At 43.1% G+C, this 12,038-nt stretch overlaps 1 protein-coding gene across 2 annotated transcripts in view; it reads left to right on the top strand.

The window, feature by feature from the left end:
- ADAP1 (ArfGAP with dual PH domains 1) overlaps positions 1-12,038 on the top strand; it is a 238,444-nt gene that overhangs the window by 90,847 nt on the left and 135,559 nt on the right. For both annotated transcript variants that reach the window (XM_088451986.1, XM_088451987.1), the window contains exons 3-4: positions 253-344; positions 9,576-9,658. In XM_088451986.1, coding sequence (XP_088308112.1) covers positions 253-344; positions 9,576-9,658 — 175 coding nt within the window. The remainder of the gene's footprint in view (positions 1-252; positions 345-9,575; positions 9,659-12,038) is intronic.

Here is a 12,038-nt window from a genome sequence, read left to right as displayed (position 1 = left end):
ATAGGAGATGATGTTCAACCTTGTAGAAGATTGTGCTATTGTGAGCGCTTGATAAAGGCCATTTAGGAATCTAAAAAATATATAAAAAATAAATAAATAAAAATCAGCCAGTAGATAAAGAGAGCACAGATCAGTCACGACTCGAGTCCTCGCAGTGCCAGCTGAGAACGTGATGCGACCACTGTCTAGAGCTGACACAGCTATCCCAAAATGCGAGGCTACAGAACCAAACCTGTTCCTTCTTTTTTGCAGTACATGTCCGGCCTGGGAAACAAAGTTGCAGAAGCAAAATACGAGTCTAAAGTGCCAGCATTTTATTACAAGCCAGCAGCTACCGATTGCCAGTAAGTAATAGACTTTTTTTTGTATCTTGTCTGAATTAAATATTAAAGCAGTGATATGTTATGTGTGTTTGGCACACTCTGCTCTGTACAAAGACACAGATATACACCCCCAAGTTGTCATGATCTTAAAGAATAAATACAGAAACTTAGAACTCCCAGCTCAAATCCAAATGTATACCCATATCTGGGGTATTGGAAAGGTGTGGCCACTCCAGTGTGACCTTCAGAGGGCAGTTCCACAGAGCTTGTAGTTTTCAGTCCTCTAGCAGTCAAAGGGCCTGATTCAGAGCCGCTCGTAATTGTAAGCGGCCGCTCGTTCATTCTGAGCGATGTTTGCACAACTGCGCATGCGTACGGATCGTAATGCGCATGCGCGAACCAGTCAGTGTGGCCGAAAATCGTTTGTTCGCTAAATAGCGAATGCCTGCTATTTTGAGTGACAGGAGGAGGCGTTTGTGGGTGGCAATAGGGGAAGGTGCTTGAAAACGGGGAGTGGAGATCAGAACGCAGGCGTGCTTAAAGGTCAAAACGAGCGTTTTAAGGGTGTGCATAATTAATACAGCAGAGTCATTGACCACGTCACTGGGTTATTTTATAGCCCGAACTGCTTGCAAAATTGTGGTAGGAAAAAACAACCACAAGAATAGCGAGCAGTTTATACCCTGGTCAATGTACTCGATTAATCTAATAAATAGCGGACATGACGTAGGATGCGAGCGGCCAGGGGGCGTAGTTTTCCAAAAAACGACCGCATGTTTTGTTCGCTCGTTCAGACCTAGAGGCGTGAACAGACCGCAAAGAGCGAACGGTTCATTTGAATAGCCACCCCTTTTTTCTGAACGAGCGAGCGCAAATAGCGTCCGGCTCTGAATGAGGTCCAAAGACCATTGCATCAGTATAGATCTCATAAGGGTAATTTCCGTTAGGTGCGAGTTGGGTCCTGTGAGTCGTTCCCACGGCGAACTCGCGCTGCAAATTACATTTGCAATTCAATTCCAAACTCGCATTCATTTTTCAGAGGAAATTCATGTTTTTTTGTGTGCGCCCCCCTGAGAAAGTGGAACGGTAGGGAAAATCTTTATAGAAAGGTAAAAATGTCAGGACACTGGGTCTGATTCATTACGGATCGCTATTACGATTATGCACGCAGACGGCCGATTGTTCCGTACTACGTATGCATCGCAGTGCGCTTGTGCAAAGGTACCGTATTGTGATCGCAGAGACCACGCAGACCCATCGCAGTGATTGACAGGAAGTGAGCATTTGAGGGTGTTTACAGCGGGGGAGGTCGGAGAAACGCAGGCATGTCAGTACATGTGAACGCCATTACAAGGGCGTGCATAAATTATCCACTGCGATGGCATACGCAGCTTAAGCTCCCACTACGTGCGACGAGGTTAGCAATTTCTGAATAAGGTCTGACCTTAAAAGTATTATAGATGTGAGAAACGGAATGTGGGTGTCTTTATATTGGCCTGCGACAGCATTGCAATGGGCCTGTGTGCGTAATTGCAGCTGCGATCGCAATAGAGATCCGTAATTAATCAGGCCCACAGTGCAGAATCTCTGGTACACCCCTTCCAATGAATAATCATGCACCTGGAGGGGATTAACTAGCATAAATTGGCCACTAAAGACAAGTCAGTTTTCAGGTTTCTCTAAAAAAGCTCAATACTGGGTTAAATTATGTGGGACAGGTATGTGGAGTTGTAAATGATGTGGGACAGGTATAGGAAGGTGTAAATGATGTAGGACATGTATGTGGAGTTGTAAAGGATATGGGACAAGTATTTGGCGATGTAAATGATGTGGGACAGGTATGTGGAGGTGTAAATGATGTGGGACAGGTATAGGAAGGTGTAAATGATGTAGGACAGGTACGTGGCGGTGTAAATGATGTGGGACAGGCATGTGGAGGTGTAAATGATGTGAGACAGGCATGTGGAGGTGTAAATTATGTGAGACAGGCATGTGGAGGTGTAAATGATGTGGGACAGGTATGTGGAGGTGTAAATGATGTGGGTCAGGTACAGTATGTGGAGGTGTAAATGATGTAGGACATGTATGTGGAGTTGTAAAGGATATGGGACAAGTATTTGGAGATGTAAATGATGTGGGACAGGTATGTGGAGGTGTACATGATGTGAGACAGGTATGTGGTGTTGTAAATGATGTGGAACAGGTATCTGGGGGTGTAAGTTATGCGGGATAGGTATGTGGAGGTGTAAATGATGTGGGACAGGTATGTGGAGGTGTAAATGATGTGGAACAGGTATGTGGAGGTGTAATTAATGTGGGCAGGTATGTGGAGGTTTAAAATTATGTGGGACAGGTGTGTGCAGGTGTAAATGATGCGGGACAGGTATGTGCAGGTGTAAATGATGTGGGACAGGTATATGCAGGTGTAAATGATGTGGGACAGGTGTGTGGAGGTGTAAATGATGTGGGACAGGTAGGTGTAAATGATGTGGGGCAGGTAGGTATGTGTAGGTGTAAATGATGTGGGACAGGTATGAGGAGGTGTAAATCATGTGGGACAGGTATGTGCAGGTGTAAATGATGTGGGACAGGTGTGTGGAGGTGTAAATGATGTGGGACAGGTATGAGGAGGTGTAAATGATGTGGGACAGGTATGAGGAGGTGTAAATGATGTGGGACAGGTATGTGCAGGTGTAAATGATGTAGGACAGGTACGTGGATGTGTAAATGATGTGGGGCAGGTATAGGAAGGTGTAAATGATGTAGGACAGGTACGTGGAGGTGTAAATTATGTGGGACAGGTATGTGGAGGTGTAAATTATGTGGGACAGGTATGTGGAGGTGTAATTAATGTGGGACAGGTATGTGGAGGTGTAATTAATGTGGGCAGGTATGTGGAGGTTTAAATTACGTGTGACTTGTGTGTGCAGGTGTAAATGATGTGGGACAGGTATGTGGAGGTGTAAATGATGTGGGACAGGTATGTGGAGGTGTAAATGATGTGGGACAGGTATGTGCAGGTGTAAATGATGTGGGACAGGTATGTGCAGGTGTAAATGATGTGGGACAGGTGTGTGGAGGTGTAAATGATGTGGGACAGGTGTGTGCAGGTGTAAATGATGTGGGACAGGTATGTGCAGGTGTAAATGATATAGGACAAGTATGTGCAGGTGCAAATTATGTGGGACAGGTGTGTGGAGGTTTAAATGATGTGGGACAGGTATGTGGAGGTGTAAATGATGTGGGGCAGGTAGGTATGTGCAGGTGTAAATTATGTGGGACAGGTATGAGGAGGTGTAAATGATGTGGGACAGGTATGAGGGAGGAGGTGTAAATGATGTGGGACAGTTATGTGGAGGTGTACATGATGCGAGACAGGTACCGTATATGGTGGTGTAAATGATGTGGAACAGGTATGTGGAGGTGTAAATGATGTTGGACAGATATGTGGAGGTGTAAATAATGTGGGGCAGGTGTGTGGAGGTGTAAATGATGTGGGGCAGGTATGTGGATGTGTAAATAATGTGTGACAGGTGTGTGGATGTGTATAGATGGCAGATGAGAGGTAAAAGTGTTTATTCCAACTTTTTATAAACATGTATAAAAACACTGAAAAAAAATCCTATACAGACATTTTCCTGTACCCCAAAATGCTGGAAAGGCTTTACTTTGATTAAAAAATAAAAATAAAAAAAATAACACTTGCACGCTATTATTTTTCTTTTCTTTTTCCCATCAATAAATATTTATGGGGGTACAAAAAAAGAGAAAAGGGAATACCTAAGTAAAAAAATAAAAAGGGGGAGTGACAGTACATCCATAGACATTAGACAACAGTTAAAACCATAAATGCAGAAATAAACAATAAGCTAAATATCTGGGTCCGCCTGTGGGAGCTCATTTAGACTAAAAGGAGGACTCCAGTGTTTAGAGAAGGAGAGGGTAAGGGTGCACCCTTTCCGACTGTAACATATAGATGCCAGGGATACCATTTCACAATGGGGGATGAAATGGCCATAGAATAATCAACCTCTCTTGTCTCCATTTCAAAATTGAATTTTGTTTTCATTATGATTTTGGCAAATTGGGGAGGGAAGGGGAAGGGGATTTCCAGTGTTAGGCTATAGTGGCTTTAGCATATATCAGAATATGACCGAGAACATAACGGTCAGATTTAGGGACAGAGACAGGATACCAGTGAAGAAGGACGAGGGAGGGGTCCAGAGTTAGGGTGTGACCCAGAACATCATGAATAAGAGTAAAAACTTCTTCCTAAAAAGGGCGCAAAAGAGGACAATCCCAGAAAACATGGACGATAGAACCTTCATAGTGGCAGAGATGCCAACAGAACTTTGAGACCATGGGCCAAATTTTATGTAATCTAGAGGGGGTCAAATAAAATCTATTCAAAAGTTTTATATACATTTCAATATGGTTAGTACATAATGAGAAGGAAGAAAGATGAATAGTCTCCCATTGTGAAAAAGTGAAGGTACGTTGGAGATCTGTTTCCCACCGGAGTTGAGCAGGGGATTTAACCATCAAAGCTGGAGTAGACAATAGGGAATACCAATAAGATATAGCACAGCTAGAGGAGGGTTTAGTGAATTTACTCAAAATTTGGCTCGGTGGAGTCTGGAATACAGTGGGACCTGTATTCATCAGGGCATACCAATGTGTAAATTGGTGATAGTAAAACCAGGCTGAGGTACCTAATGGATACTTAGCACAGAGATCTGTATACGATAAAATAGAAGACGAGGGAAAAAAATCTGCCAGGGATTCAATACCCAGACTCATCCAGTAGGACATATTAAGACTGGGCAATGCTTTGTCCAATGCCTGAAGGGAAATTGTTCTAGTGGGCAGAGTAAAATGAAAACAAGCCAGGAGGTTAAGATCCCAAACTTTTAGAGTATCAAGGACTGTTTTAGGTATAGTGAAAGTCGTGGTCGAAGTTGTTGGGGCAGCCATAGGAGGTCTGGGAGGGGGAATCGCCGAAGAATATCGTGTTCTAGGTCTACCCAGGGTTTGACAGAAGGGGGATGAAACCAATCGCATATTTGGGAGAGAAGGGCTGCCTCATGATATCTGGTCATATCAGGGAGATTAAGGCCTCCCTGCGGTTTAGAACGAACCATACGACTATAAGCCATTCTATGGGCTTTACTTTTCACACATAAGAAAGCATTAAACAGCACATCTGATGCAGCACAAGGGATAGCATACGGGATGGCTCAGAATAAATACATCAATCTAGGTAATAGCATCATCTTAAATGCCACTATACGGCCCAACCAGAAGATCTCGTGGTTCATCCAGGCAGTGGCCAGAGAGGATAATTGGGTCAGAAGGGGAACATAATTTTCACTAAATGGGATGAGGATGGGATAAAAATTCCCAAGTAGGATAGGGAGGAATCCTTCCAAATAAAAGAAAAGCGCCCCTTTAAGGAACGAAGAGACGAAAGTGGAATATTAATGGTTAAAGCTTCAGTTTTCGTAGCGTTTAATTTATAATAGGAAGCTGCACTATAGGTGTCTAAAATAGTGTGTAGAGGTAGCAACGAGATCTCTGGGTCGGTTACAAACAACAAAACATCATCTGCGAACAGACATCATTTATGAGAGGTGTCATCAATAGAAAGCCCCGGGAACTCAGATGATTGACGGATTTTTTGGGCCAGTGGTTCTATAGCCAGCACAAATATTAATGGGGAAAGGGGACACCCCTGCCTGGTGCCGTTAGAGATTGAAAAGGGTGAGGAGAGAAACCCGTTACTAAAATTCACAACTTGAAGGGCTGGAATAAAGGGCATTAATGGATCGGAAAATGTCACCTTGGAATCCATACTTGTACATTACTTAGCTCCGCTATAATTTTAATACAAAGTACAAAAATCATCCATTTAAGAGCCTCTTGTACTTTCCTTATGGCCACTAACAGCCTTCTATATGATCCTGCTATCTCAATAGTCACTTTTTTGGGGTCCAGGATGGTTTCCCCACTGTTTCATGCACTTCTCCCATGCCGCATGCTATAGAAAAGCCTCACAAATAGAGCTGTATGACAAATTGGCATTTCTAATTGAATCTCACTTTTCTCGGCTGCGCACATTCGTGGGATGTATATGAGTTTCCTGAAACAAACTCACTTACGCAAACTCACTGCTAATTGAATTGACCCAATAGTGTTTATAGAACATACCCATCTGAGTAATTAAATCCAAGCAACACCTGATTAGATGCTGCTGCACAAGTCTGTAGAGTAATTATGGTGACAATATATAATTAGTACAATGTGCCCCCTATGGGCTCCAGGTTCCTTGGCAATGTTGGGGTTTCCCAGGGCAACGATAGACACCTTTCTAATAGCCAAATACAACCTCTTTGTCTATTTTCACTAATCCTGAACTACCTATGAATAAGGAGTTCCCGAAAATGATCGGTATTATTATTTCTGTATTCATATAGCGTCAGCAAATCATAAGTAATTTGATTTTCAGTACTAAAACCATAATGACCAACATATGTAGGAGCCCTACGTATGCTTGATGTGTAGGTTATTGTAGTGGGTTAGTTTCAAGCCACCAGGCAGAAGTCTGCACTTCAGTAGGAGCTTTATTGTGGAAAATCACACCAAAGCACAGCACAGTACACATGAACAGGAGTGTAGGAATACATACATTATAGCAGAAGACATAGACTACCTCCTCAAACACTATCCAGCAACTGAGCTTGGGGTAGAGTTGGCCATCGACCATCAGTGGCTAATGACTATCGATGGTTTGATGTTGACTATTTCTGCCATCTATTTTCTGAATCCCAGGAGGATCTCCTTCCGTCTCTCACCCAACTACATAACCTTTGGTCTTGGCTATGGTGAAATGTCTAAAATGATGTTTGTGATGGAAATTCTAGGACTAGATATCACAAAAACTCAGTGCGTGTCTTGTGGGTGTTTATAGTGATGTGTAATAATTTGTGGCAGCAGGGGTGTGTAATTACAAGGAGTGTAGGGGATGAGACTACTACCAGGCCTAACACGTGGTGGCAAAAAGGGGATGTAGTCGGCATCCCGGCGTGCGGGATGCCGACTGGTCTAAAGACCGGCTCCGAAATCCCGCCAGGTCGGGGTAAAGAAATGCTGCTTCCTCATGCCTTTTACATTTGTTCATATATTTATGACAACATACAATCCTGCCACTATATGTTTTTCCCACAATACCACATGTCGGGATGTCTGGAAGCCATTTTGACTAATCCTTGGCATTATGCATAAATGTTGAATGGGAGTTTTGTGCTTGAACCCTGAAAGTGGAAGTTACACCAGTGTGCGACAGGATGATCTGTTTTCTGTAAAATGACATCGCTGCTGAAAAATAAAAAATAAAAGATAATAAAACAACACCTAAAAAACAGCTTCATAGCTCCCACCCTTTTTTTTAATCCTACATTACTCCCTTAGTAGATTCCTGAATGTTATCAATAACAAATTGCACATAGACATCTATTGTGGGTTGTTTTCTCCAAAGGGTATTCTGTTTTATTTTGTATTGCAAAAATAACTCAAAGATATAACTATTGCTGGGCATACACAGCCAGATAAAATGTCTGTCAGACCGACAATCATTTTATCTGGCCAGCTGCCAGCCGCAGATGTCGCCGGCATACACTGTGAGAGAAATCTCACAGTGTATAGCCCAACATCCGCGCTCCGCCCCAGGGGGAGGAGACATTTCCCTGTTCCTTCTGTAGGAAGGAACACAGGAAATATCTGTCTGTCGGCCGCGCTGGGCATACACTGCCCGATGCGGCCGACAGTTACCGGGTAAATATCGCATCGACGGGCATGCTGGACAATCCTGCATGCCCGACCGAGCAATATTTAACCCTCGGTCGCCCGCACACACGCTGCAATTATTGGGGCGATCCGCCGATATCAGGCGGATCGCCCCGATAATTGTAGCGTGTATGGCCAGCATATGAAACTACAAATTGCATAATGTCTTTGTAACCATTCTGACTCCTTAAAACACTCTCCACACAGGTATCCAGCAGTGATGTCTTTTTATTTGGCCAATTTGCTGTGTCTTCTGTATGTTATTTGAGGTTTAATAAAAACATATTTGCCAGTTGTTTTGTTAACAAATAAACAATATATGTTCAATATCTTATATATGTGATTATATTTGGTGATCAGTTTTCTCTTATTTATTTTCTATCTTTTTTTTTTGCTTATTGAGACTTCACATATAATAACTGATTTTTATCCAAATGTTATAACTGTATTATATGCTAAGGCTAACACTTTGTGGGGTATAAGTTATAAGTTGCAAGATCCGTGAACCTGTGCAATCTCAGCGATTAAAGCTGTAGATTTAGAGCAGCAATTATTTAAAAGGCAAAACCAGCTTGCTTTTGCTTTTTAAATTCTTCTTCTCCGTAATTGTGCAATCGTTCATCATACTGTGCAGTGGATAATATGCCCACACTGAACGATATGTCGTTCAGTGCAGGCACCATCTCTCATCCCCGAACATGCACAACCTGTCGTTATCGGCAGGTTGACCCGCATGTTCAGGCGATGATAGATGTTAAAAACGACCAGTGGGAGCGTGTATCGCTGGTCGTTTTCGACATTTTACTGGACTATTTAAGAACGATTAATGAGCGATTGAATGATAACGATGTCATAATCGTTCAATCGCTCATTTCAGTCGTCTAGTCTAGTCTATACGCACCTTTATGTCCCGAAATCAAGCCTGAGCTTGCATCTTTTTACATATACACCTGATTTTCCATTTCCATTTTAGAACATGGTCTTGTTTGAACACACTCTGCTTCCATGTTACAGATTCTCATTGCTTTAAATTATTGATGGACCCTGCATTTTATTTCTTTGTAAGATATGATTAGCTCAGATAAATATTTCAACCAATGTGCCCTTGCCATATACATTATATTGTTTTCCTGAATACCCTTTTGTGAACTATACAATATATAACTGTTTACATTTCGTGCTAGGAATGCTGTACAATACCAATGAAGCAGATCTTGATCACAACATAAATCTTGATAACCCCTTTCATACAATGGGGACCTCTTACTCATGGGTGGAGAGGTCCATTACAACCTTTAATTGTGTTTTCACAAACCCAGCAACGCTTGTGTGTACATAGACCATCATCGATGATGTGCCTAATGCACAGACCTGCCTGCTGAATTATGTGTCCTTTGTGCTCACTTGCAGAGTGCTCCGCGAGCAGTGGATTAGAGCCAAGTATGAGAGGAAAGAGTTCATCTACATTGAGAAGCAGGAACCTTATTCTGCAGGTATGGATGGGATCCACACACAGCTTCTGATGAAGCTTAACTGCCTGGGGTGAGGTAAAGCTGCCAGAATGCAGCGCATCACATTAGACTCTCTAAAGTCATTAAAAAGGAAACAAGGTTCTATAAATGTTAACACAGTTTGTGCTGCACTGTATATTCTCACACCATATATAGCCTTTCTCTGTACATGCTAAAACTAGGTCGTGTTTTCTTCTTCCATAATTGCACAGTTAATGGGTAGAATCAGGTAGCAGGATGGTATTATCGGGGCTTTTATGGAGACTGGTGCAAAGGAAAAAGGTGCTGTAACCCACAGCAACATTTACTTCAAGTCTCCAACACCATTTCCAGTTTTTTTAAATGCTCCCCCCCATTGGTTTGGTAAGTTTGGAGAGAAAAAGAATGTAATGCAATGGCAGGGCTGGACATTTCCAGTCCTGGTACATTAATTACGTTCCGACAACTGAAGGTAAGGGTGACCCCTGCCCAAATGAGCTTGAATCTAATGCTGGGTGCACACTGGCAGATATATTGGCCGATCAATTGTTCGGCCAATATATCGTGGCCTATATCGGGCGTATGCCGGTACATGAGTCATTGGGGCAGGGGCGAATTAAGAGAGAAGGGAGCCCCTGTGCAGTCTCCATTCGGGGACCCTTCCTCTTTCTCTGGCAGTGCACTGAGTGCAGAGCTGCAACAGTAGACTCTGGTCACTAGTATGTGCTCAGAGTCTACTGCGCATGCGCAAGTCACTGGGTAAATGGAGCGGGAGACATTTTCCCAGCGATTTCCCTACTGAGCATGCACAAAGCGCCAGAAAAATGGCCCCGGCGATTTTGACAGCGCTGATACTGCCGACGTGGAACTCCATAGAGATATTACAAATTTGGGTGCAGGGTGTGCAATGTGGGCCCCCCCATGTGCCCCGCACACCCTGCACCCGTTATAAAATACGCCCCTGCATCGGGGATCTGGAGTATCCCTCTCTGAAAGAATATGTGGTACAGTAGCCCATAGGCTATCATGGGCTATCTTCATCTTCAGATGACTTTAGCGGCCAGGGACAAGGTGAATGTAGCACTCCGGAGCCTGGTGAGGATCCTTAATATATGCGGGAACCCCCCCAAAACAGGTGTTTTGGGGGGATATCTTGTAAATATACTTTATAAAAAGGCAATTTAACAGGAGAGTGTAATCCATTAATGATACTGAACTCATTTATGTAACAGACATTGGGCCTGACTCAGAGTTAGCAGAATTTTTTTTAAAGGGCAAATAAGGACCAATACATATCATCTTCAAACGCTGTGTCACTCCCTTCAATAAAACATGGGGCTTCATTCAGGTAGGATCGCAGGTCTGCGGAAGCACGCACTAGGCCAGTGTTTGTGCTCTGTGCATGCACGAACCTGCCACTGCAATCGTAAAAGTGAACGCTGCGGACATGCAGAGACACAGAGAAATGATTGACAGGAAGTGCCATTTGGGGGTGGAGGGGGGGGGGTGGTCGAAGGGATGCAGGCGTGCCAGTGCGTCTAAATGCCGTTACATGGGCTTGCATAATTAAGCCCCTGCGGCATACGGCATACGCAGCCAGAGGTCTAGATGGCGACAGGAAGTTTCGCAGTGTGTAAGTTAGGTCAAGCTCAACCACAACTGTGCGTATGGGTCCGATGTTACCAATGTTTGTGCTGACTTGCGGATGTATGTAATGGGAAGTGGCTGGCTTTATAAGCTGATGGGCGTCTTGATATAGTGCTGCGATCGCAGTGCAATCGCATTCATTTGCATATTTTCACAATGAGTGGGTGCGTGCGATTGCAGTTTTGTGAACCAAGCTGAATGATGTCTATAGTGAAGTAACCGGTCACTGCTTTAATATTGGCATTGTACAGCGAGAAGTGGGCCACAACATTTACATGATTGCAGCGGCACTCCCCCACACCGCCCACTTAAGCCGCCCCACAAATGTTCTAAAAGCAGAGCAGAAAAATGGACCGACACATAGTGCAAAGTAAGAATGCTTTCTAATGGAGAAGTGTTAATAGTTTATTTTTTATCAATTAGCAAAACACTGTTGTGTTATGTGCCACTTGAGCTTTCCAATTGAAAGACGTTGCAAACCCTTTGGTCCTGGGTAAGTGAAGAAATAACTTGATTTACAATACTGTGCAAAAGTTTTAGGCATATGTGGAAAAAATGCTACAAAGTAAAAATGCTTTAAAAAATAGAAGTGTTAATAGTTTATTTCTATCAATTAACAAAATACAAAGTGAATGAACAGAAGAGAAATCTAAATCAAATTAATATTTTGTGTGACCACCCTTTGCTTTCAAAACACCATCAATTTTTCTAGGTACACTTGCACATAGTCAGGGAT

The sequence above is a fragment of the Taudactylus pleione genome, unplaced genomic scaffold, assembly GCF_031769625.1.
Source record: "Taudactylus pleione unplaced genomic scaffold, aTauple2 ptg000032l, whole genome shotgun sequence".
NCBI classification, from domain to species: Eukaryota; Metazoa; Chordata; class Amphibia; order Anura; family Myobatrachidae; genus Taudactylus; species Taudactylus pleione.
The sequence above is the reverse complement of the archived record's forward strand: the minus strand, read 5'-3'. Positions and strand labels throughout refer to the sequence as shown.